The sequence below is a fragment of the Pongo pygmaeus genome, chromosome 8 (genome assembly GCF_028885625.2).
Source record: "Pongo pygmaeus isolate AG05252 chromosome 8, NHGRI_mPonPyg2-v2.0_pri, whole genome shotgun sequence".
In the NCBI taxonomy this organism is placed as follows: domain Eukaryota; kingdom Metazoa; phylum Chordata; class Mammalia; order Primates; family Hominidae; genus Pongo; species Pongo pygmaeus.
In genome coordinates this window covers 110,214,981-110,242,935 of record NC_072381.2, presented here as the reverse complement: position 1 = coordinate 110,242,935, position 27,955 = coordinate 110,214,981, and the positions used below count along the sequence as shown (strand labels likewise).

Here is a 27,955-nt window from a genome sequence, read left to right as displayed (position 1 = left end):
TGTAAGTCCACACTTGACTTAGTTTATCTCTCACACAAATAAGGGTATCAGTGCAGGTCCCCAGCAAGAGTCTACTAAGTGTTCTCCTGTGACTCTAAAGACCACTTTGCAAATACCAACTTTTCACCTGTAGACTTAGTTACCACTCTGAATATGCCACATGCTGCCAATTGGAAACAGGAATAACAGTAGATTTGGTACACAGCCTGTTAGCCCCCAAACCCTGAACTCCGCCTCCTAAATATTTCAAAACACGGATGTTTCATATTAAAATCTATATAGAAAAATCTCTTTAAAACTCAGAACATAATAGCAAGGATGTTAACAATAACTGGCTATGCTGGGCCCTCATGACAACAGTCATTTGGAGCCTAATGGCAAAAGGCCCTTTACAGAGGGGCTTCCAAGTCTCTACCTGGCCCACATCTTCCTTGCCATTATCTTCTGGCCCCTGCATGCATCCGAATTTGAGACCTAGTTCTATGTAGGCAGTCATTTTCTTTGGTGCATCTTGTCTGCCCAGGTAAATTGCACATTTCTGAAAGCAGGAAACTCCCTCCCTCACAACATACTTTGCTCAGAGGTAGATATTTTTAAAAGATTGTTCAACAGCCTAAAATTACCTTTCCACCTTTTTGGCCTTACTTTAGTGTAAGAGACTTTAATATTTGTGGACTGAAAATGTGTTACCCTGCCACTTACTTTCCCTGACCCTCCAACTATCTTGGGAGTCTGGTATTTTAAAATTCTGTGCTATGTTTTGGTTAAAGGTTTTCCAGCATTTTAAAGATAGTTCAGGGTTATGTGTTGTATCCAGAGAGCGACACTGGCATAACCAGCCTCTAACCACACACGCGGTGCCTCTTGAACAGCTTGACAAAAGCAGCTTGCTCACTGTAAGAATCTCACTGGTAATTCCCACTATATTTCTGCAGGGTAGCCTGGAAGTAATCATCCTTCTCACTGGTAAATCAATTAGGAATGCAGGATGCAATACTCCCCTCCTCCTCCAAGAAACGCTAATCCTCTAACACTAATGAACAGAAAACCCCAGGCAACAGGGTTACCACTAATAGAGTGATGACTACAACTCACCTGGTCTTTACACCTGTGGTAGTGGCACCAACCCTGTGGGCAAAAAGAGGTGAACAGGAATCCTGGACCCCCTCTTATTAGCTATTTTCCAAAATTAAGTGTCTATCTGCTTCAGCCTCAGTTTCTTCATCTGTCAAATGGGGATAAAACTACCAAGCTCAGGAGATTAATAGTAAAACTTAGAATAAAGTGTAGTAAGGAACTTAACCCAGTGCCTAGAACTTATTAGAAGCTCAATAGAAAGAACTCATTAGCCTATACTGACGTCAGACCTTATAGTTTTTATCACACACAATCACACACACACACACACACACACACACACACACAGAGAGAGAGAGAGAGAGAGAGAGAGACATGTACCTCTAACTATAGTAATTTGGTCACATTCTCTAGCTGTTAGACCAGTGTGTGCTCTCTGCCATTTCCAATACACTGTCTCCAAAGTTGCAGGTGGCAGTCACTTTGGAGCCAGAGTAATTAGACAATAACATGCCTGCATTTCTCTGTCCACTCAAAGATTCATTCTCAAATAAGCTCGCCCATGGGAGTCAGGCTCCTCTCTAGTTAAGGCACAAAGCCTTCAGCCTGTTTTTACAAAGCACAGCAGACTTGACCTTGGCACTTGCCATTCTGCATGGGCCTGAGGACAAGAATCAACTGACAGTAATGAGTTCTGGGAACCCAGGGATGTTTATCTCATGCAAGGGGAAGGAGAAGCTGTGAGCTAGAGCTCACTAGCCCCACCATAATGGAGCCACTCCTCTGGGAGGCAAACCATACACTCTCCTGCTTCCAGAGCTAATATACTATTCCTCATGTTCAAGTACCAGACACATTCAGCAATTCTGGGCTCCCATAAGGAAGTTGGGCTCAAACCCGGGCAATAAGTTAATTGGCCAATGGCTAGAGAAAGGCAAACAACCGGGTATACAAAATTCACATCAAATAGTCAGAGTGGGTCAAGGTCATTAAAATAATGCTGATGCCACCATGCCACAGAACAGCAGTCTAGGACAACTTTGACTGAAGCAGCTTCGTGCATTTCATATCAATACTCTCATTTAGACAGGGAATTATAAAACCCGCTAGATGAAATGATTATACCCTGCTCACAGCCTGTGAGAAAGACAGTACTCCCAGTCTAAATCTCAGCTACCTCCAGGAAGCCCAGAATTGCTGAATGACTAATTTGTCCTCAAAATAAACCCATTGGGAAAGCTGCTGTAGATCTACCATTTATAGCAATATAGTCTTGGGGTAATTTATCAAAGTCTATTTTCTTACCCTGCCTACTTTCAAAGTGGCTGGGAGGATTAGAGATCATGTGGATAAAACTCTTGAAAGGGAGTTTAGGATAGTAGCTGCTCAGTTAGTGCTACCTGGGATGATCACTGGTAGAAGGAAACTATACACAGGTTAACACCTCTGCTTCCTTCCAACTTAATGGTTTATTAACTACCTGTATTTGGATAATTTTATATTGTTCAAAAATGTTTAAAAAATCAACAATTAGCTTTGGGAGCAACTATATAAATACAAGCTCAATTTACTGTTTTGCCAGGGGCAACAGATCTCATTTGATGTATTCACAGCCTCCAAGGAAAGCAGCAGCCATCTGTTAAATAAATAACTCATTAGGTGAAAAGCAAGTGCTCCTACAAGATGAACTCAAAAATCCGCCAGAGACTACTGCCACTGGCTGACTGATGAAATGAGTTGCTACAGATAATTTGGGTACTACCCAAATCCAAACCATCCTGCCTAACACAAGCTGAGATGAGTATCCATATGACCATAAGTTTAAACTTGAAGACGTAAAGAAGGAAACTTAAAAACGAAGATGCATTACAAGGTTCCAGAGCTCTAGACTAATAAAGAAACAAATAAGAGTATTTTTATCTATATCAAATTTTCATTTTGCCTAGGTGGCTGGAGAAGGGGGATTTCTACTAAGCTGAATATACTGTTTATGAGAAAGTTAGAACGTAGACTACATGTGCACTGTCAACATCAAGAGGCTCAGATTACAATACATACCACTTAGTAAAATGAAAATGAATCCAATTTCATTTTTTCTTGGATGATGAGTAAAGCACTTCAGATCATGTAGGACCCTTATGAACATTAATTTCTTTTTTTTTTTTTCTTGAGACAGAGTTTTGCTCTTGTTGCCCAGGCTGGAGTGCAATGGCGTGACCTCTGCTCACCGCAACCTCCGCCTCCCGGGTTCAAGCAATTCTCCTGCCTCAGCCTACTGAGTAGCTGGGATTACGGCATGTACCATCACGCCTGGCTAATTTTGTATTTTTAGTAGAGACGGGGTTTCTCCACGTTGGTCAGGCTGGTCTCGAACTCCCGACCTCAGGTGATCCACCCACCTCAGTCTCCCAAAGTGCTGGGATTACAGGCATGAGCCACTGTGCCTAGCTATGAACGTTAATTTCTATTGCTATTTTCTAAAAAAATAAATCCATGCCATTGGCCTGATGCTTATTTTTCCCCAATCTGAGTGAAGAAAATGTCTGTGTGTTTAACTTTCTGGGTGGCAGTGCCTCCCAGATGGGAGTTAACTATACTTTGGTGATGTTTCTCAGACCAGAAAACAAAATAGGCCTAACTTCTATTTATTGAGCAATAGTTTCTGTGAGAAATGGCTCCTGAGAGCCCACTGCCTGAATGTCACCACGAGGAAGAATAAATGGAGGTGGTATCCCCGTGCCAGTGATAGCCAAATCCCAACTCTACGTTCCTTCCAACCCACAGAATCTGCCTTAATCCATCCCTTGTCTCTATCACTTCTAAGAACTTCTTAGTTGCACTAAGGAGAGTTCAGACTGTCAGGAGTAGAAAAAAACAGAAAAAGACAAAAAGAAACATCATTATGATATTTTCTAAGAGGAAACATACATGACAGATGAATTCCAAAACAGATACAAACAGGTAGAAACCTTCACGAGCCACTTAGGAAAATCCTCACAAAAATGGCCTATCTATCATCTACATGAAAATACGATTAATTCTGTTGTGGCCCAGATACAAGACAGAGATCAGTGCTGGAGGGCACTTTTCATGTGCCAAATATCCAGTTCTTGCTTTGCCCAAAGTGCATATGCCCACTGAGATCCAATATGCTCAAGGCACTTGTGTGGGATGGGAGGAGCACTAAACTAGGAGTCATCAGACCAACTGACAAGGCTGCCCCTAACCTGCTGAGTTGGCTGCATGGGGCAGTTGTCCTCTGTGGGCCTCTGCTTCCTTCTCAAGAAGGGAGAAGAGCAGGAGAAGAACTGAAAACCATCACTGCTGGCTTGATTCAGTCAACTTTCATCATGTGCCCATCAAGGACATGGCACCAAGCTTTAATTGAAGATCATAAAGCAATTTTGAACCCCTACGCTATCACTGTATAAGAAGAAAAGGTGCAAAAGATGAGCTGATGCAAATACATCTGGCCTGACAATCAAGAGTCCTGGGTTCTAATCCTGGCTCCTTTTTCTATCTGGCTATGTGAGTTTTTTTGGCTTCAATTTTCTCATCTGTAAAATGAGGTTGTTGGCATGGATAAATGATTTCTAACCGAGACTCCATGGACATCTTGGGTTCATGAGTGGGATCTGAGGTGTCCACAAAGTCCTCAAAATGTATGAAAATTTTTGTGGCATAGGCATATTTCTAGAGAGGCCGCCTAGAACTTTAATCACATGTGTAAAAGACTTGCAGTCCAAAAACTGTTAGGCACACTGTTGGTGGGAATGTAAATTAGTATGGCCATTATAGAAAACAGTATGGAGTTCCTCAAAAATTAAAAATAGAGCTACCATATGAACAAGCAATTCGACTACTGGGTATATATCCAAAGAAAATGAAACCAGTACGTCCAAGAGATTTCTGCACTCTCATGTTTATTGCAGCACTACTCACAACAGCCATGATATAAGATCAACCTAAGTGTCTATCAATGGATGAACGAAGAAAATGTGGCACATAGACACAATAAAATACTATTCAGCCATAAAAAAGGAAATCTTGTCTTTTGTGACAACATGGATGAACCTGAAGACATTATGCTAAGTTAAATAAGCCAGACACAGACAGACAAATACCATTTGATCTCACGCATATGTGGAATCTAAAAGAGTTAATCTCAGAATTAGATAATAGAATGGTGGTTAACAGGGGTCGAATGGTTAAAGGGGAGGCATGTTTTGGAGTCATTGGTCAAAAAATACATAATTACAGTTATATAGGAGGAATAAGTTCAAGGTATCTATTGTAGAGCATGATGACTATAGTTAATGGCAATATACTGTTTTCTTGAAAAATGATAAGAGTAGATATTAAGTATTATCACCACAGAGTAACTGTGAGTTACTGCATTTGTTAATTAGCTAGATTTAACCATTCCACAACGCATATGTACTTCAAAACAGTATGTTGTACAATATAATACATACAATGTTATATGTTAATTTTAAAATAAACAAATTAAAAGAAACTATTAATAACCATTCGTCTAGGTGAAATCTGTGCTTTCTTCTAGCTCTAAAATCCAATAATTTAAATAATGATACTGAAAGATGTGAAAATGGCAATGCTTTGGGACAAAGAAAAAAGAAACTACTCGAATAAAATCAATAACAGGTGCCTAAACAGCCAGCCTGATGATCAAAGCTTTGGCACTTGGCTAGTGGGCACAGTCTAGGGCCTGAGAGCCCCTAGAGCTAACTGGATCCTTTGGCTATCTATCACCAATGCTGAACCATAAGTCAACAATTCTGCTCCCTCCCTTTGCTGGGTGTACTTAGGGGCACTGGAGGTAGAGGTGAGGAGAAAGTCTATGGATGCACATTATTCTGCTAGTGGCTCAGGTAAAAGCTGCTCTGCTCTGAGCAGCATAAACAGTCATAATTCTCAGCCACAGTTTGGACTCTAGCATGTTATAAATCAGAGACATCCGCACAATGGTTTGAAGCTCGCTCCTGAGCTTACCTTGAGGAAGAAAGCACTGGCAAAACCACGGGGGAATGCAAATCAGATTGCAAGAGGAGAGCTTGGTGGTGCCATTTGTTTTTTAGCCTTTTAGAAATATTAAAATGACCTTTAATGTGGTCATTTTGGTGCATGTATTTGAATCATGTCTGCCTAAGTTTCTAAGTAACAGTGCTTTCTTAGCTGGAGAAAGAGCACATCTCCCCAAAGATAATACATGGTGCAGTATTTGTTTTCTAAAACTGCCCATTGTTCCATAGAATCCAGGCCTCCTCCTCTCAGTAGATTTCCATGGCCAAGGTCTGACCTTATATGATTTCATCCTGGCTGCTAAATCAAGAGGAAAGCAGAGAAGCAGAGGTGCCAGAGGAGCCTGGTCTGCCCTCTGCCTCAGAAGCAGCTCAGGATCAAGTTGAAGAAGCCAGGAGCTGCCTTTCTTTCCTTCACATGGGAGAAACAATCTCCCTGGGAGTAAGGGGTTCTCAAAAAATGTACCAGCAAGAGGAAGGCTGTGGAAAGACTCAACTCTGAAGTTGAGCAAACCCATGCTTACATTCTAGATCTGTTACTTAGCACCATCTGATTCAGGGTAGAAAGTTACTTCATCTCTTTGAGCTTCTCTTGCAAAGTGGGGACCATAATAGTTTCTACCCCATAGATTCACTGTGAGGATAACTGAGATAAGACATAGGTACACAGTTTTACTGGTGGCATTACTATCACTGCTGCTGTCACTATTATTATTATTACTATCAAGCCTGTTGTTAGAATTACAAACAGCGTTTATGAAGTTCCCAGCATATAAACCAGGCCTCTGTAAATGATTCCATGACAACTGAGTTTTTTCCTTAACCTCTGGCCCTAATCAGCACAGCTATCCAGCAGGAGTGCTCAGGACCTACTGACCCAGCCTCTTACCTTCCTTTTGTTGGTTGGATTGACATAGAGGTAACTGAGGACAGTCTTCAAACCCACTTTGTCATTCAGCTTTTCATAGGTGGTGCCATAATCTGTCGACCTGCAGGTAAAAGAGAAAACAGAAAGGAAGAGATCATTTTACCAATGGACAGCTATGTCTAAAGGGAAGCCAGGCTCTCCCTCGACCGACCAGCACCTTTCTTCCCAAATCACATGAGTGCTTCAGAGATAAAAAGCCCCATTAATTTTAGAACAGCAATTACACTAATGCATCTGCTTACTACCTAAGCGTGCTCCCCTTTGCTCCCAGCCTTTCTCAGGACCTACTTTTTTGCCCTTTGTGAAGTCGTTTGGTGAAAGGAGCTGCTGGAGACTGCCTGACTCCCATGCTGCTCAGCCCCGCGCCCCCCCCACCCCAGCTCTGTGTGGAGTTGTGGAAGCACACAAGTTCCCGCCAGCGCACCCTCTATATGGGAGTTGTGTGTGGAGGCCATGGGAACATGGCCAGCAGCCTCCTGAGGTCGTCACCAGGGTACAACCAACTTCAACCCACTCCATTGAGCCTGAAGCAAGGGAACCTTGGAGGGGTAGGAAGTGCCCAGAAAACTTATGGGGTCCAATGGCTAAATGAGACCACACCAGACAGAGGGTTGGATGCTTTACACAGGGACAACGATGTGGGTATGTCCAGGGTGAAAAGCCTATGGCACTGGGCTGCTTACAGGGGAGGGGTTCATCATTCCAATGATCCTGCTGGCTACCTGCTCCTCCTTTCCAGCACACTGACCTATGCCAAAACCAGAAGTAGAGGCTCCTTTCTTTCCATCCTGCCTTCCATGGTGGAGGAGGGAGAGAGGGTGCCAAACTGTGGGATTCAAGTAGTTGACCTCCCTGCCATACTGTTCACCTGTCCCCAAACCCTGACCCACAGAGACCTCCCTCCCTTTTTCCACCACCTGTATCATCAGTTCTCACCTACTCTTCCTGTCATCACTGTCCTTGGCTAGACTTACAAAACTTCTCCAACTCAAGCTTTAGAAGGGCACAGAGGTCCATGCATTTTCTCTGTAGTCAACTGACCTTATATGGGCCTGAAACCTGCCACAATCTCAGTTCCGAACTCTGGCTTTGAGCCTTGCTTTGAACTGGCATTTGATGCCCTAGTAACCACCACGCCCAGCCTTTACTCTGAGCCTTTATCCACCTTCTAATGCTAATCAGTGCTTCCCTGGCCAACAGCTTAGCTTCAGAAGCTTAGTACTTAAAACTATATAACCTTTGTCTTTTTTTTAAGAGACAGGTTCTCACTCTGTTGCCCAGCCTGGATGGAGTATAGTGGCACAATCATAGCATCACATCAGCCTGATGGCTTGTCCCTTAAATTCCTGGGCTTAAGTCATCCTCCCACCTCAGCCTCCTTCCCAATGTAATGACCCTTAACAGTCATCCCCACCCTCATCCAAGCTGGCAGATTCCTGGTCTCTGGGCCCAGTGTAAACACCCACCTGCACCTCCTCTGTAAAAGCTTCTCTAGCCCTCCTCCCAATCATCGCTCATCTCTTTTCTGCACCAGAACAAATTTCCCCATCCTTAGGCACCCAAGGCGCACTGTACATGCCTCTTCTCTAACTCTTCAATAGTGTCACGATTGATTTCTTTATGCTCTGTTTCCCCAATCACAATGTAAGCTCCTCAAAGAATTAAAGAACATCACAAAACTCCCCTCATAAGAGGAAAGAACATGAACTTTGGGTGTAGCAAAATCTCTGTTTCATTCTACATCCATAGCTATCTGGTTGCATGACCATGTGCAAGTTATTTGCACCATGGAGCCTCAGATTCCTTATCTGAGGAATGAAGATTCCGGGTGTGGTGATTCACGCCTGTAATCCCAGCACTTTGGGAGGCCAAGGTGGGTGGATCACCTGAGGTCAGGAGTTTGAGACCAGTCTGGCCAAGATGGTGAAACCCCGTCTCTACTAAAAATATAAAAATTAGCTGGGTGTGGTGGCACACACCTGTAGTCCCAGCTCAGGAAGGCTAAGGCAGAAGAATTGCTTGAACCCAGGAGGTGGAGGTTGCTGTGAGCTGAGATCACACCACGGCACTCCAGCCTGAGTGACAGAGTGAGACTCTGTTTCAAAAAAAAAAAAGAATGGGGATAATTTAGTCTCATGAGGCATTTGTGAGGTTACAAAAATATAAGACATGGGAAACCTTCTAACAGAATGCAGGCATACTAAAATGTTAAAAAATAAAAGTGAAGAGGCATTCGTTCGTTCCTCCTTTTTCCAAAATGTACAGGACAAAGTTTTACACATTATGCACCCTCAGCACGTTTACTGAATAAACAAATATCAATTATTTCAAACCCCTCCCTAGGCTACTGCCTCCACACGGTCATCAGTTATGCTAACTTTAATCATCAGTCCCCCAAAAGCTGACGTATTCTCTGACTCTTGTCTACTGCAGGCACAGAAGCTCTGGGAATCACTCCCAATCTTTCTCCTTGCCTTTCTCTCTACAACACAGATCACTCTTCAAGTCTTAATGATTCCATGTCCTAAAAAACTTAGACCCCTGGTATCCTTTCCACCGTCACACCAATGCTGTGGCTCATACATCATCATGTTTGCAACAATCCCCCAGTTTGATGCTCTTCTTCCAGTCTTCTCCCTCCCCTACTCATCCTCCATGCTGTTACCAGGCTATTTTTCTACCCCAGATCTGTCCACCTCACTCCTTGGTAGTAATTGCCCACTGCACACAGTCAAGCTGAATCTTCCAAGCTAAGTCTTGTAAAATCTGGCTTCAATGTCCCTTTCTGGACCCATTCCCAGCCACTTGCTCCTCCGGCCCTTTCTCTCCAGCCTCGCCAAACTTTCCTGAGCATGTCCTACATTCTCACTGCCCTCCGCTGCTGTACGTATCATCTCCTTGATACGTTTCCTCTACTTGGCAGATTTTCCTCCAACCCTCAACATCTAACTCCAACATCACCCTTTTCCAGCTTTCCTGGGGGGGATTAATCACAATCTCCTTTGTGGTCCCGTACTATCTTGTACGCATTTCTATTTAAGCATTAATCCTATTGGTTTGGCTACACTGTCGTTATTCTGGGATCTCTTCCTTGGCTGTAACACCTTGAAGACAAGAACCATTTTTTATAACAGCTCCAGTATCTAGCACCATGCCTGGTACAAAGCAACTGCTGAAAGTAATAGTTTTTGTATTGTTTTAATTTGTCTTTACTTGTAAGAATGAATGGATGAATGAGATTGTCCAAACCTACTCACAAGTTTTTAACCAACTACTGATGTCTAGTGGTAATTCAACACACAGCAAACAATGCCTAGAAAACACGCTTGAGGCTTTGGATGCTAGCACAACAGTGCAGACGGTACAGTCTAGAAGGTCTGTCCTAGGGAAGGCTCTGTAATTCACTTGTAGTAGAATTAAGGTTAAATGACAAATCACCCTGAGCAAATATCCTAGGCAGTGCAAGAGTGGAGATAGACCGTGATCTCTAGAGGCTGTCATTTGCATTTTTATTAATCCAAGTAAAATATTTTATAGAGTTAATTACTTCTTAATTCTACACTCTTGAAGGCATAAAGGCAGCATGTTGTGGAGAAAGAATGTTGAAGCTGGAGCCTAGAAGTCGAGACTGTAGAGCTGATTTTCAAATGCACTCAACATGTTACCCTGGACAAGCCGCTTTTCGAAGGCTATTAAAAAATTATTCTGACACTGGTTAAAATGATTAAGTAAACTTTATTCAGGACTACTGCACTATGTAGAGGGACTACTGCAATGGGATTTTGCAGTAGGGGAAAGACGTAGGGCTCAACTCCAAATAGAACAAGGAAAAGTGGGAATTTTTGATAAGAGGCAGAGGAGAGGTCAGTGGATGAAAAATTGCTAACAGGGGAGGGTAATTCTTTGCTACTAATCTAACAAGATTCTTGCTGAATGCAGGCCAGGGTGATCAGATATTACCTAGATTATAGTGGAGGATGAGGACTTTGCTTAGCAACAGAGGCTGGGAGATTCTGGCTAACCTGACTTAGAAGGATTCTTGTTAAACATTGGACTCTTGAGAACATGCCCAAGCACGGGAGCCTAGTTAAAAAAGAGCTCAGAGGATCCTAACTCAAGTTTGGTTAAGGAAAGCATCTTTGTCAAGCTCCATTCCATCATTAACACAAGAGGTTTACTTACATAATCCTAAGGTGGGATCTTAAATTTTATTAAACCACCAACACAATGCTAAGCTCTTTTCCAACTATCATCTTTTCCTCATACTATCTATAGCAAAAATCTTAGAAGAGCTAAATTCTCAGGGCTCTCTGCAGGACTGATGGAAGTCACAACAAACTTCCTTCCCGAATCCAAATAACTCTCACAAAAGATAGTACGCTGATCATCACACATGGTCTCACTTTCACAAGCTGCATGACAGACTAACACTGACTTTGCTATTTTCCAAAAGTGGCTGCTGAAAAGAGGGACTTCCCAACAAAGGGCACCCTCTACGTCTCAGCCTCCTCCATGCCTCTGGCAGTTTCTGCTCATTTGGTCTCAGAGGAACAAGTCCTATTTGATGAAGATACCTCAGGTAGCCTGGGAGCCTATGGAACCAACAGTGCCCTCGACTCTGTCCTTTCCAGGATGGCCACTGCACACTGCCCTGACCACAGCATTCTGTGGGCCCACTTGGCCGGGGGTGAGGGGCAAATGGTAGAGAGGTCTCAGCCCCATTACCAGAGACAGTTATGCTGGCAGAACTTGCTCTTACAAGAAAGCAAACCATCCTCTCTACTTTGTGATTCCAGATATCAGCCAGTGGGGTCACTTAGAGAAAAGAGGCTCATCTCACCAATTTTAAAGCTAGCCTCCCAAATCTTGATACTAGGTTCATAAGACTGAAATGTTCAGAACACTGGAACCATGACACCAGTGCACTGAGCCAGCCATGGGCCTGGCACTCTGCCAGTTACCATTCTGAATTGTTCAGTGCACACAGCTAACCTGGAAGGTGGGGCATGAGGTCAGTGTAGCCACAGGGCTCTGGCTCCCATACCCTGGCTCCAGTTACCCCAACCCCACTCCACTGTCACGTGTGTGTGTGCGCACACATGTGTGTCTCTATCCCTTGTTCTTTTTTTCTTATGAATTATTTCCAGCACACAGAAAAACACAATGCAATGCCCATCATTTGGCCACTATTAGATTTAACAAGTGTTTGTGTGCATAAACAACACATAACCTTTTTGAGTGTTTCTACATGTACATAAGTGTTATCACATAGGATATGTGTTCCGCAGCTTGCTTATTTCACCCAATATTCAGCTTGTGAGATGTATCTGTGTTACATACCTAGTGGTCATTCATTCACTGTAACTGCTATCTAGTGTTTCAGCTTATGAATAAACCACGGTTTATCCTTTCAAACCACTGAGAAGTATTTTTTTTAATTTGCTATTATAAACAATGTTACAACGAACATTCTTTAATTTTCTATTATAAACAATGCTACAACGCATTCTTAGGCGTGGCTTCTTGTGTATTTGTGAAGAAAAGTTTTTCTGGGGCGACGTCTCTACGTGGGTCACCTCGAGGCATAACTCCTACTTCACTGGCTATTGACAACATCTTCTCCAAGGAGGCTGTACCTCCAAAGAGACACTGCTCCTTGGATTCACCACCTGCTCAGGCACCTGCTCATCATCTGGCAGGTCCTGCCAGCTACCTGTCACTCACGCTACTCTCCAGGTACCTGATGCTGACTGGCAGACTGGACATCCTCCCTCTTCAACTTTCTAGAGGTGCTTGGGACTATTCTATGGCATCAACTCCTAGTCTGAGTCCTGAAACTGTTCACTGAGTTCTTGTCTCATCCAGAGGCATTCCAAAGGACTTACTGCAGACTGGTACATTGTGGGAGGAACCCCCAGTCTGACCTGCCATACACTTGGTCATTCCCACAGGGCTACTCTCCCACTGACAATTTCAGGAATGGAGGTGTGAGTTACCATATGCTTTTTACCTACCCAGCAAGTTCACTACTCCTCTAATGATCTTCTGGGGGAGAGGCCGGTGGCAGTAAGAATATGGGCTGCTATTTTAAAAGAAAAAAAAAAAAAAAACAGAAAAGACATCCAGTCGATGCACCCAAGTCAGCCTCTCAGTAGAGATGAACTGCAGCTCAACATCCCTGTCCTAATGCCCCGTTCTGGGCAGCGATAGACACTCTGCCAACTCTCACAGGGCCATCTGATATTCTCGATCTGGGTGAGCACATGGCTTTCCTTATCCAGTCAGCACCTTCTCCTGGTGTTTACCACCCTGGTGCTCAGTCTTCTCCTCATTTCCTCTCCTCTTCTTGCCCCTGAGCTCTGCAAAATTAGGGATCATTAACCCTGGCATCTTTCACCCATCAGAAGTCATCTCCTCAGTGGCCTGCCTTCTGAGGGATACAATCTAAAATTGGCAAACAAACACAGTTGTGGTTGTTCCTTTCCTCTCAGCAACTTCTGCATTGCCATGTTTGGCTCATTCCTTTGCATACATTTAACAACCATGGCATCTGACATGGGCTAGGCGCACTGTGCTTTGCTTCCCCTTTCTGGCCATTTAAAGTAGCTCTGGCTCAGGTTGGTAAACTTTTTTTTCCTGTAAAACAACCAGATAGTAAATATTTTGGGTTTTGTGGACCTCCGCCACAACTACTCAACTCTGCCTTTTTGCAGCTCCAAACAAGCGAAGCACTATAGCAAAATGAAAGGGTGCTTTTGCAAAAGCAAGAGGGGTATGATTTGGTGGTGCTGCTCTAGCTGGTATCAGCTAGAGGTAGAGAATATCAGCCTCTACCTCAATTACACCCCCGAGTCATGTTCTTACCCTGCTTTTGTCTCTAAGACAACTTCTCAAGATTCCTGCCTGGATCTCTGATACCCTAGAGCATCCTTCCCTGCCTGGCTGCCACATCAGGTCAAACATCTGCCTCTGTCTGGCATTCAAGGCCTTTGTAGTTTACCTGCTTTGCTTTACCATTGCCTCCAATGTCCAGATTGTCTCCTTTTTGACTCCCAGCTCCAGTACTCATTGTACTACAAAGATCTTTCCTATAATTCCCACCCACACCCTCCTCTGCATTTACACCAATTGCACATAAGAGCTCCCTATTTATTCTCTGAATATACATATATGCTTTCGATCTTTTCAGCAATTGCTAAAAGCTTCTTAAAAGAACAATCACAAATGAATTTTTTTTTTAATTTCTGAAAGTGCAGAGCACAGTTCTACATAAAGAAAACAAGAAGACTGGAGTAGCACAAAGACAACTGGACTCAGAGCCAGAACAAGTTGTGCAAGCTTTTCATGTCTCGGAACCTCAGCTCAGACAATAGGGTTGTTGTTATTCAGATTCAATGAAGAGTAATAAGATACCTAGCTTAGCATCTGCTAAAAGCCCTTGTTCCATAAATGCTTATGGCTGTCATTTTTATGAATGCCCCTGATTGTATTGTCCTCAAGGGAAATCACCTTGTTTTCTTTTTCTTGATTTATACTCCTTACACTTAATAGGGGTGAGGCACACGGATACCCAATAAATCATTAAAGGATCTGTGGACACTGTTTCCAATTGTCACCATAAGTGTATGATAAGACCCAGTTGTCTGGAGAATCAAAAGATAGAACTATGCTTCCAAGTGCCAGGCCTTGGGGAACACCCACTAGCAGCTCCTTCAGGTGTACTCCACTGAGATACACTGAGGACTGTCAACAGTCAAAGACCATAGGCTATTAGGTGCTCTGGTGTGTGGTGAACCGCAGCCCATTCCAAGGTCAGGGTCAGGAGTTCCCACAGCACAGCTCCAGACCAAAGGCTGCTCAGAGAGTTGTGATGGAAAAGCATTGATGTTCCCCTCTGGCCTATTCCACTCCTCATTTTAGGGCCAGTGCCCAAAGCCACATTAATCTGTATCTTTGCAATGGCAGAAGCCCAGCCTGACCACAAATAACCATCCAAATAACTAATTTCAGACCTCAAGCCAAAAGTAAGTCATTTAAATAAGCTTCATTCTCCAAGTGGGTATTGCCCCACCCTCTGCTTCAGAAACTCCAGAGGAAGGCTGATGCCAATGAAGAAGCTTACACAGCTCTCCCTGACCTCTTTTTACCCGACTCCTGGCTGCATTGTTTAGTCCCACAAAGAGAGGTGCAATGATACAGGATAATTAATTCATCTCTATTTCCTCCTGCCCCCACTATTTGAATGAGAGCCATCACAGGTTCTAAATGCAGAAAATTGGAGGTTTGCTGTCTTTGCAGACCAGTCATGCAGAATTCATGGTTCAGATCAAGTAAGTTGTAGACCCACCAGCAGCAGCTTCCCAGCACACGTCTCAGGTAGGACAGAGGCTGAAGTATATGGGGTTGGGCCAACATTCAGATCTTCAGTTTCTTTCTTTCTTTGGTGTGAACACATTAGTTCTCACTGAAGACTTTCAGTTCAGATAATAGGGTGGTGAGTTGTTATACTTAGGTTTTCAAATGCCAAAAGCTCTAACCTATCAGGCAAAAGACCTATTTGTATCATGCATGTAAGGGAAGGAAAGAAGCCCTCCAGGGAAAATAAAGTGCACAAACAGGCCCATGAGAAGGTATGACAGCCCATAATTCACTGCATCTCTGTTGATATGAACATAACTGAATAATAATCATCAGGGAAAGGCTAAATAGAGTGTATTACACACACACACACACACACACACACACAGAGTACTATATAGCAGCATTCAAGAGTAAGACAGATACCAGAGTTATTGACCTGAAAAGTCTCTAAGACATAATACTAAATATATTACACACACACAGTATATCCAGACACAACATGGCAATACATTTCCATTAAGTTTATAAGTGTGCAAACAAATACATATAAAATCTAGTGGAAAATATATAAAACTACTAATAGAAGTTACCACTGGGTAGGGAACCGGGGTGGGCTGGGGTTAGGTAGCTAGAAGCACTTGAATTTACTTGTAATGTTGAGATGTTTTCAAACAAAAATGTATCCAAGTATGACTCAGGTAGTTAAAAATTATAGCAATAAAGTGATTGTTATCAAACAGTCACAATGTTAATCAACAAATTAACACATCTGTAGGAGAACCCAGTTACAGATAAGCTTCTGCATTCAAAAAGGCAGACCAAAAGAATCCTAAGAGGATTCATTTCAGAGTCAAGGAGATTTGGATTCAAATCCAGTCTGTGGAGCCTCAGGCTAATTATATAAACTCATGTTTCATATCTGCTCAATGGGAATCTAAATGTTGTCTTCATAGGACTTTTGTGAAGCTTATATAGCCCTACTATCAGAGGGTTCACTTCACTGTCTGTTGTTGGGCGACACCACGGTAGACCAATAATATTATCACAGGAGGAGAAACTGCCTCATACATTTCTGGGCAAACAGCAGCTGTGTTATAGCTACATAACCCCCAGCGGACAGGCTAACGCCATCTCATTCCCACCATATCAGCAGTAAGCTACCAAAAGACGCATGGGAGGATGGGGGGCTTGCTACACGTAATCAAAGATAGCCTCCAGCAGGTGGCCAACACTTACAAATTAAAGTCTAGGGAAAACGAACCCAACTTTTCCACTAAGTTTTCCTGGGGAAAAAAATAATGAGGCCTACACTAGCAGGTGCTGGACAGTTTTAGCAAGGCATCGCTGTCTGAAAAATAAATATGTTTATCATTTCTCTTTAAAATTACATAGAGCCGGTCGGGGCCCTGTGACATGTACACAATTATGTCTGTTTGGGCACATCCAGAAACCTCCAGGATAAAATATGCAGGCGCCTAATGAAGGAACATGAATAAATAGAGAGCCTTCAGACCACCTTCCTACCCTCAAGAAACTAAATTCTGTGTCCCACTCATCTTTAAATGTTTTCCTTTTCCGTAATAAGCACAATGCCTTGCACATGGAAGGCACTCAATGCTTTCATTAATCACTTTATCAATTAATGCAAATATCTCCCCTCCCAGAGTCTTCAGCCCGAGAGAGAAGAGAGTATCTCCTTCTGCCGCCATCCTCCCCAACAGAGCCTCTCATCTCACCTGCCTCTGCTTTCCCAGTGCTCAGCATCTTTGTCACTCTCAGAGAGCATCGTATCTGCTTTCTGGGACCACATCTTTTTCTCTTTTCTGCTGTTGTTTTATGCCATTATTTAACTTTGTGTGCATGACATTTCTTTCTCCAGATAGAATAAGGTCTCTGAAGTCAAGGGACTACCTTGGATGTCTCTTTTAACCCCTAAATCATGCTGAATAATGCCATGCAGGGTAAATCCTCAAACTGAGATAATATATCCCAGGGACTGAAATAGTCACATTCAGACAGATTCCCTTCTGACTGAAACTGTTCTGCTGTGAGAAACTAATAGCAAAGCAGATGCTCCTTTGTGCTGGACCAGTTTTACCAGTTGTCCTACTGGCCATCCAGAATAGAAAGAGGGCTAAAGTCTTCCAACACATGGTGTCTCCCAACACAGGCGAGAAGAGGAAATTCCCAGTTTCCAAGGAGTGAATTACGGCTCTCCTTTTTGAGCCTCTAATACTATAGTAACTTCATCTCCTTTTGGGTCCAGAAACCTAAAACTTCATTTATCTCTTCCTTTGTAAAAATTATGGAGTGATTGCTATGCTCTCTGTGCTGTGTTAGATGCATATCATTTAAAACAATTGCCTATTGGATCCTACATTCTACACTGACTGTTCTCGACAATAGACCCGAGTAGTAGGGCATGAAAAACAATCTCAGTATTTTTTAAGCTTTCTTTTGAATGGCTAAGCAGGAAAAAGCAATTAGTTAGAAGTTGGATGTATTGTCAAGTCATAGAATATGCCTTACACTATCACAGTGACTCTTAGAGAAGTGTCCCTTTCAAGCTCTGAGGCAGTGCGTGCCTGAACCCACGTGACATGGGCTGGCTCACTAGATTGGTTACCATAGTCTTGGATAAAAGGAATGTCACACCCTAGAGTTTTTTTTAAAAAATACTGAAAATTTATGGTAGAAATAACCTTAAATTAAAAAAAAAAAAAACGCACAAGATAGCCACATCATACAGAAAAACTCAGTTAACATTTTGGTGTGTTTTTCTTTAACTCTTGTGTGTTTACAAAATTTGGGGTCATTATTTATAGAGCTTGGGTCCTGATTTTCCATTTAACATAATATTGTAAGCATTTCCACATATTGTTACATATTTTTCAAAAATATCATTTTATTTTAAAGCCTCACAACATTCCAGTGTATGAATGCATCATAATTTACTTTAACTATCTTCTCTGGCCAGTTGGTCAGTTTCTAGCCAAAATCTTGTATTAAATAACTTGAATGTGTGTTATCAGACATAAATATTTGTATGTATCATTATTTGTTTCCCTAGAATAGATTCATGTAAGTGCAATTACTAGTTCAAAGGATAAAAATTATCATTAAAGCTCTTGCTATAAAGTGCCTTACAGACATACTCTGGCCAATCTGCACTTCTATTAACAATGTATAAAAGTACCAGTTTCACTGCATGCTTGCAACATTGGGCATTATCATTTTGAAATTCCTGTACACAGATGTTCTAAGATACCAAAGGACATACATATTGACACCAAAGTGTGATAAAAATCTGAGACCTTTACTGTATCTCCATATCAGAATGTCTTTAACAGTGGTTGGTTCTCAAACTTTTATGACTCAGGACTCCTTTATACTTTTAAAAGTCACTAAGGACCCCAAGATATTTAGTTCAAGTGTGTTATATCTAGCAATACATATTACAACAGAAATTACATCTGAGAAAAATTTACAATATTGACTCATTTTAAAATAATAACCCTGTTCCATGTTAACATAAATGACATAATTTTATTTTAAAAACTATAGTTTCCAAAACAAAACAATTTCATGACAAAACTAGCATTCTTTTACTTTTCAAATTTTTCTTTCAAAGCTCTTTAATATCTGGTTTAATAGAAGATAAGTGAATTCTTGTATCTGTTTCTACATTCAATCTGTGATAATATCAAATATGTCAGGTAGCCTCTAGTAAACTCCACTGTACACTCATAAGAAAATAAGAGTTTAAAAAGCAGATAACATTTGATTATTATTAGAGAATAGTTTTGACTCTATCCATCCTCTGAAGAGAGTTGTGGAGGCTCCCAGGGGTCACTGGGTCATACTTTGAGAACTGCTGCTCTATGCCAAACAACTCCTGGGTCCCAAGAGGACTGTAACTTACAACATGGCTTTTTTTATTATTATTAAATCTATGCCCACTCACAAATCTCCTCTCACTTCAAACCTTTCCAGTTCAACTCCAGGCTCCTGTGTAAAGCCCTCTCATCTACCATGCTCTTCTGTTATCTTTCCTTTTTCTAGTTTTCTATTGTTTTTATACATCTACAGCACAATTTGCCCTGTCCCCCCTGATTTTCATAGTCTCTTGTCCTCCACAACTATAAGTTTCTTGAGGTCAGGGATCAAGACTCTGGCAGATACTTAGACTCTGTAATTAATTTCTCGGAAGACTGTCACCCTAAATCACTGTGGCATTAAGTAGCTAACATTTGCATAGTGCTTTCTACAAAACACTTCCTCTTAAAACAGTTCACTGAATCCTCACTATGACCCTCTGACATAGGTATTTTATCTCTGTCATAAACATGAGGAAACAGACTCGGAGACGTTAAGTGACTGACCAAATGACAATCCTGGAACTTGAACCCAGGTCATATGATTCCAAGTTCTATGTGCTCTACTTCAATGCCCGACCATTTATTTAAACAATGGTAATTGAGCATCTGCTTCACAAAATATCACATGGCAAGGGTTTCACTGATTCATCTGCTCAGGGGGTCTCCATGGTCATTTCCTATTGGAAAGCTATACAAGTATAAAAAGGAGAATGCTTGGAGTCAAAATTAGGTTAGAATTCCTGCTCTCCTACCTACTAGCAACACGACACCAGAAACACTGCCTAACCTTTCCAGGTCTCAGTTTCCCCATATCTAACATGGGCATAATAATTGCCATCAAGCAGTGTTATTAGGAGGATTCAAAGAGAAAACCTACATAAAGCACAGGGCAAGAATCAGCTTAGTTTCTTGACAGGCTTTCATTCCTTCCTACAACTGTCTTACCACCATTCCCTGTTTCTCCTCTGGAAAATAACAATGACTTCACAAGACGAAGACAGCCACTTCCTATCATCTGAGCGATCTGACTATTGAACAGAAAAACATATTTTATCTCAGGTAACTGGTTCTGGAGTCTTTGGAACAAGAAGGTTGCAGAAGCCAAGGAAAAAAGTATAACTGGAAAGAGAAGACAGCCATTTTCATGATCAATCCATGCAAAAGCCTGCAAGGGCCTTGGCTCAAGGATCCAGTCCCTCACAGCCCACTCCCCTCAACATACACAGACATTCCTCAAGTCCATGACCTCTCAGAGTCACTGGAATTCAGCACTTTTCCAGAGATGGGTGCTCCACTGGGTAAAGGGAGCGCTCAACTGGGCAAGTCAAGGTGCTGACAGGAGCCAGCGTCCCAGTCAGAAACAGAATGTATCTCAGCCAGTTAACAATCATCAGGACTGGCAGCAACATGGTCCTATCAGCCATCTCCAGTGGCTCACAACCATTCAGCAAGCCCCATGAGTTATGGTTGATTGGGTTTCTAGTCTTGTTGTTACAGACACTCTTTGTTTCCAACCAAAAACAATGCTTCACAGTTTGATTACTCTCTTTCTCTGTAAAATGAGATGGTTGGAATCAATGATCTCAAAAGTCCCTGCCATCCCCAACATTCTATGCATCTGATCAAGCTCCAAATGGCTTCTAGCTCCTTCCAAAATGCAGATCTATGCTCCAAAGATGCAGATCTGTCACCACTGAGAGGCCACTGAGGTCCTGCAAAAACTGCCTAAGTGAGGGCAATGTCTCTGGAGTAAGCATTCAGCTGTTCAAAGGTCTGCCAGCCTCTGCACCACCTAATCTAGGCACCAATGGGAACACTGTCAGAAAGAATAATATCATCTTAGGGAGACAAGACCATCTCTCACTAGATAACTAGAAAGCAAGGCATGAGCAAGGCCTGAAGGCCAAGGGCTGAAAAACATCATTTTAAATCTAATAACAAGACCACCAGGAAAGGCTGGGCAAGATGACATATCACATTGGTGAAATTCAGAGATAGTCCTCTCCTGGAGAGACTGTAGGTGAGGGGAAGGTTTGAGGGGGAGATGGTAGTTAGGAAAGGGGCTCAAGAGTGCTATTAGATAAAATTCTGAGGACAAGGACCCTACTAAGTCTCCACTGCACACTCCCTGATACATTGCAGGAACCCAATAAGTATCTTTAATGAATAAATAAATAAATAAGGGATAAATGAGTAGGAAGCAATTAAGCCAAATGGAATATATTACCAGAGTGGTTAAGTGCACAAACTTTGAAGTCACAGACATGGTTTCAATGCCTGGTTCCACCACTAGATAGCTGTGTGATCTCGACCAGGTCACTTAACCTCTTTGAACTTCAGTTTTCTCATCTATAAAATGGGCAAAACTATCTAAAAAGTTTTTCCAGGGTTGTTTGATAACTCAAGCAGGCAATGCACATGAAGCATTTATCACAATGTCATGCATATTATAGGCTCTTAATAAATGGTGGCCATTATTAATATGATGATGATGGTGACAATGTCAATGAAGAAGACAATGACATTTATTAGTGATAGAGGAGCTCAAAGTAAAGGAAGGAAGACATCATGAAAAAAGTAGGCTTTGAAAGAGGGTTGAGTATTAGAAGATCAACAGAAAACAAAGAGTATGCTCAAAGGCTTGGAACCTGAAAAATGCAAGTATTTTCAGAAGATAATTAAGGAGACTGGGTAGATAATAAAATGTTCTTTCCCCGCCCCCCTCCCCCCACCCCAAGACAGAGTCTTGCTCTGTCACCCACGCTGGAGTACAGTGGCAGCATCTCAGCTCACTGCAACCTCCACTTCCCAGGTTTAAGCAATTCTCCTGCCTCAGCCTCCCGAGTAGCTGGGATTACAGGTGAGTGCCACCACACCCGGGTAATTAATTTTTGCATTTTTGGTAGAGACGGGGTTTCACCATGTTGGCCAGGCTGGTCTTGAACTCCTGACCTCGTGATCCGCCCACCTCGGCCTCCCAAAGTTCTGGGATTACAGGCATGAGCGTCCGCACCGGGCCATAAAATGTTCTTACACGGGCATAAGAGGGGGTAAGTTCAGATCAGTAGAATAAGATTATGTGGAGGCTCCTACATATCTGCTAAGAGGCTTGAACTTGTCTTACAAGAAATGAGAAAGGAACATAACGCCTGTTTGAAAGGACTAAGCTGTTAGAGATTTATATGATGGTTTGGTGAAGCATATGCTCCGGAGGTAGAAAGACTTGTCAGGAATCCATCTCACTATCCTGGATGACTGTAGGTTGCAAGAAATAAAAGACAGGGAGAAGCAGCATAATCTGTTTACCGGACATGGTCAGAGGTGAAGAAGAAGGAACAGGTAAAGATATCTTAAAGATACCAAACCTGAGTGCATGAGAGAATTGTGTTATCATTGACAGAAACCAGCAGAGCCAGCATCTATGTAGCACATTATAAACCGACTTTGAGGAAAAAGGAAAACATCCTAAGCTGGGTTCCCTAAAATCAGAGCCCAAGTCTGGGATTTGGAAGCTCAAGAACTATGGTGGGAGTGCTTTGAGGCAAAACCTAATGGGAGAAAGGGAAGCAAGACTGGAAAGAAGCAGAAGACAAACAAGGATGTGGTTTCCTGTGAAGCTTAATCCCCAGGGAGGCTCTGGGGAAGACACCTCACCACATACATGTCCCACTGTAAGGCAAGAGGGCTGGGCTTTTATACTCCATATCAGCTAGGCATTGGCCATCCTAGATGTAGGAAAATGGTAACCTCTGGAGATGGTCACAGCACTCAATGGCAGCTGATGGATGGGTAAAGGAAATGTTGACCTAATGCTTGGCACATTCAGCTCAATAAATGCCTTCTATTATTATTATCTTAGCATTAGGATAATGGCAAGATGTTCAACATATCTGATGGATAAAAGAAAACAATTTTGAGCAAGTACAGTTACCTGCCTGGTATAACCCCTGTCTGGGAGAGTAATTCACTTCCCCTCCATTTCCTGACCTACTTTGTGGAAGCGACAGAAAGCTAAGTAGTTGTCATTTTCTGGATTATCAACATTAGCCATGCAATTCATCCAAGGTGTGAGAGCATAGAAGAAAAGTTATGTGCAGCTTTCTACAAATGGGGAAAGTTAGGCTCTTTGCATATAAAGCACTGGATGGATATAGGTGGGAAAACTTGGCATGGATGCTCCATTTCTCCAAGGTTCCTGACATTGACTGCTAGCTCATACATCCCTGGCCTGAAACCCTCTCTTCTGGATGGAGCCTACCTGCGATGTTATTCTAACACATCTAGAACTCCATACAGCTGAATTTTCCTTTTATGTGGCAGGAATCTCCCTGAAAGGATGTGTGTGAGTCTGTAAGTTTTAATGTGCCAGATAAGCTGAATTCTCTGTTTAAAAACTATATACTAAGTCCCACAGTAGAGAAGAACACCTAAATGAATATTTCCTCTGAAATATCAGGTTTGTCTAATGTAAAACATGTTTACATTTTATAGGAAGCTGCTGTTTCATTCTTTGGCCCAGAAATCAATCAACAGATGTTTACTGAGTGTCTGTGGTGTGAAGAGAGCTATGCTAGATGCTAGAAAAACACAGCGTATATTGGGAATAGTAAATAGGCATCCAGGCTAGAGAATAAAGTGAGTGTGGGAATGGGAGGGCTGGACATGCATCTTGGAGATTGTATGCAATGAAGCAACTAACTGCAACAGCAAACAATACCAACATTTCAGTGATTTAACACTACGTTAGTGTATTTCTCACTCATATCATAGCCCAATATGAGCCAGCAGGGCGATGGGGGTAAAATAGGGGCTCTGTTCTATGCAGTGCTTTCGAGACTCAGGCTCCTTTCATATTAGGGTTCTGCTCTCCTCTAGATCTTGGAAATCTCAATTGAATTGGTGAGTCCGAAAATGAATAAGCATGAAGAAAAATGTGGGAAATGTTTTTGCCAGGTATGGATGTGGCATCTATCACTACTAGCCTCTTTCCAGGGGCCAGATTTCAGTCAATGAATAAAGGCTGACAAATGTAGTCTAGTTTCTTGCCCTGGATGAAGAGGAAAGAGGTTTAGTGAATATCTAATCAGTCCCTGCCACAGGAATATAACAGTGAGGTTCCAGGGTTTTGAAATTAGCATTTTATCTCACACATAAAAAAGCAGTTAATTACTTATGGCCCCCAAGGAAACTTTAAGCTAACTTGAGATACCCAGAAACATACCGTACCTACCAAAAGAAAAAGAAATACAATTTGCTGAGTCCCTATTCTTCATTCATTTTCCAAATATTCATGCAGTGCCTATAACTTGCCTGACACTATTCTAGATGCTCAGAATACCACAATGAAAGGAAACAAACTATTGTGTTAGGCACTGTATAATAAGATAGATATTTTTACTTTTATCCCAATATTTCAAATAAAGAAACTAGGCTTAGAGAGACCAAGAGATTTTCTAAAATTCCCTGATGTGGTAAGTGGCAAAGTGGGTGTCTGAAAACAGGTCGTCCTGACTTTAGAACTCACATTCTTCAGATACCACACTGGCTCTCAAACAACACTCCATAGAGAAACAGGAAGCCTTACAGAGAAGCCACCACAAACCTACCCTAAGCCATTCTGTCAAGGGTGCAAAGGAACGGATGTGCAATCATGGAGATTTAACGCTCTATTTTCCACCTCCACTAGAATGAATGAGCTGGACTAAGTGAACGTGAGAAGTCAGTATGGGCTGCAGATATCTGAACATGTGTTCTCAAAGGCTGGCTGGCAAGCATACGTGGGACTACCCCCAGGCAACCCATTCAACTCATCTGCGACCAGAGCAGGACTTGCTCAAAGCATTCCATTCCCAGGACCACCCAACAATTGCTTCACTTGCAAGAAAGACTGACTATATTCTGCACTCACAAAGGAAAAATCAAATCAAACTTTCTCTCCAGTTTCTGTCATTGATCTCTAAAACTCCTCTACCATTCCATAGTTTACCAAACTATAAATGTATGAGAAAGTCAGGGTTGGATATAGGGGAATCGTACCAATAAAATTAAAATCTTAGATGAACATACAGCTTTTCAATGTGAAAATTATCCTGCTTTTAAAGAGAAGTACATTGATAACTTCAACTATCTATAAAATTGCCTTTTGAAGCATCTTATGGATTTTAATGGAACTGCTCTTAGAGGCTGTATATACTGTGATGCAAGAAGCCTCCCATCTCGTAAATGTTCCCCAACAATCTGTCCAGTGCCCAAAAGTCTGTCTTTAAATATTCATTCCTTTGGGCTTGAGATCATTGTTGGAAAAGACAAAATTCTGGGAAAGGTATTAAATAGTCAATGACTGTGTGTGAATTATATTATCAGATAATTGTTTTATGTGAGGACAGGGCCCCAGGACGGGGTGAAAATATGATAGGCCCACAGACTGTTACCTTTTGGACAGACTGAGAGAGTAAATCCCCGTCTCCCAAAGCTTAACAAAGCTGAAAGTATTATTGTTTTGACATTCTCAGGGATGAGTGTTTGCCTCAGTTTTGCACATTAAATGAACTGACCTGCCCCTAATGAGTTTCACTGTATGAGCAGCACCCAAAAGAGTGAGCCCAGCATGCTAGAGTTCAGCACCTAGTTTTAAACCCATCACCTGCCCTAAGCTTGCTCTCCATAATTCCCATCATAATTCCTGGTACTCTAGACCAGGGGACAGTAAACTTTTTCTGTACAGGGCCAGAAAGCAAATATTTTAGACTCTCTGAGGCATATGGTCTCTGTAACAGCTACTCAACTCTGCCATTATAGCACAAAAGCAGCTATAGACAATATGTAAGTAAATAAGTACAGTTGCGTGCCAGTCAAATGTTATTTCTGGACACTAAACTTTGAGTTCACCTTATTTCTAAGGTATTACAATGTAGTACTCTTTTGATTTTTTTCAACCATTTAAAAATGTGGAAACTGTTTTTAGCTCATAAGCAGTACATAAACAAGAAGTAGGCTACATTTGGCCTGTGGGCCACCACCGGCTGACCCCTGCCCACTTGTCCCATCCCTACTGTGGTCTCTCATTACTTCTTGAATCACACAACTGCTCTCACTGACCTTGCAGCACCAACACTCCGCTTTTCCCTCAGACCGAAATCTGCACTCACACTTTAAATTATGCCTTCTTTGAGTTGCCCCTGGCCTCAACCATTGCAGCCCAGGCCCCTATCCTGGCATTTGTCCTTGGTGGCTAGCATACCCAGCTGATTCACTGTAGCTTTAGTGGCAGGAAATCAGGTAAAATGGCTGCCAAATACTGTGATTCTTTATTAAGGCCAAGGTCTTGTGGATCCTTCCCATTCCCTTAATTCCTTTGCCATAAGACCAGTGAGGAAGTTTGTGTCCTGCAAAGAGGGGAACTGACATCTCCAGCAGCAGCAAAGATGCACCAAACCCATCTGGTCGGTGCAATCTGGCCAGGCCCATGTGGCTATTATCAAATTGCCTTAGAGCAACAATTTACCTCCAGGTTGGAAAATGGCAGTAATAAAAAACAAATGGACTCTGGCCAGAAAACTCCCAGGAAAAAGGGACTCTGCATAAGGAGAAATAGAAGAAAAATATTTATATATGTATATAAAGGGAGACATTATCTTCTCCTCCAACACAATTTTTCTGAAGTTACAAATCTATGCTTTCTATTTATTCCCATTGGAGGGAAAAACAAAAATCCTGAGATTTATGAGCAGTGTTGTTTATTTATAATCCAAGAACTCTCCTCATACCATATGGTTGGGAAATTTACAGAGAAACAAAGTGAGAGGAAATTGCCTGCTTAATTCAATAGCTTTGGCAAAGCTAGCAGGCAGGGAGAGCATCCGAAACTCTTCCCCCATCATACGTGTAAGCATGTACAGGCATGGAGACAGACATTCAGGGAGCAGAGGGAGCCCTTTCCTTGCCATCAAAGCCAGAACTCAGTGTAGTGGATGAGAACAGCTGATGAGACCAGCTGAGGAAGCAGGAATCATTATATTCTTGCACATCCCTGAGACACAGATGCTGTGAAAAGGAAAGGAAAGGAGAGTGTGGGCTGAGGGATGCTGGAGCAGCCAGTTTCTGGACAAAGAAAGAAGATATACAGTACATGAGAGTTCTTAGGAAGGCAAAGTGCATGCAAGTCTCTACAACACTTTTTTTCTCCCTGTTGTTAGTGGGACATAAGAAGTTTCTGATTCAGTCTCTGCTGCCCAACATGCTTTCCAAAAAGAGGCTATCACTCACTACCTTTAAGGGATGGGGCACGAGTTTGCACCTGAGGGCATCTTTCCTCTGCTCTCTACCCTCTACTTTCAGATTAATCACAAATGGGGAGGAAGGAAAATATTTGGGGTTGAAGATTATAAGTGCAAATGAAAATCATGCCCAGATGTGGAAAGGGATTGAAACAGGTAAAAACAAAAACGGCATGCTGGGTGAAGGCAGAGGAAAGCCTCAGCTCCAGCCCCACCTCTTTGAGGAAGTCCTCCCTGACAGCTCCTGTCATGGTACTCCACCATCCCCTGAGTGTCCACAGCCCACAGGGCCTGTTCATACCGCACTGGAGCCCCACACCTGCTGCCTGCAGTGTTAGCTGATTTTAATATGCATATGGCTGCTCCTCTGGTTCACTTCCCACTTCTATTTGGATG

The 27,955-nt window shown here is 42.3% G+C and overlaps 1 protein-coding gene across 1 annotated transcript in view; it reads right to left on the bottom strand.

Moving 5' to 3' along the window:
• The window catches only part of SORCS3 (sortilin related VPS10 domain containing receptor 3), a 631,488-nt gene that overhangs the window by 339,675 nt on the left and 263,858 nt on the right, over positions 1-27,955 (bottom strand). The window contains exon 3 of the mRNA XM_054436019.2: positions 7,006-7,105. Coding sequence (XP_054291994.1) covers positions 7,006-7,105 — 100 coding nt within the window. The remainder of the gene's footprint in view (positions 1-7,005; positions 7,106-27,955) is intronic.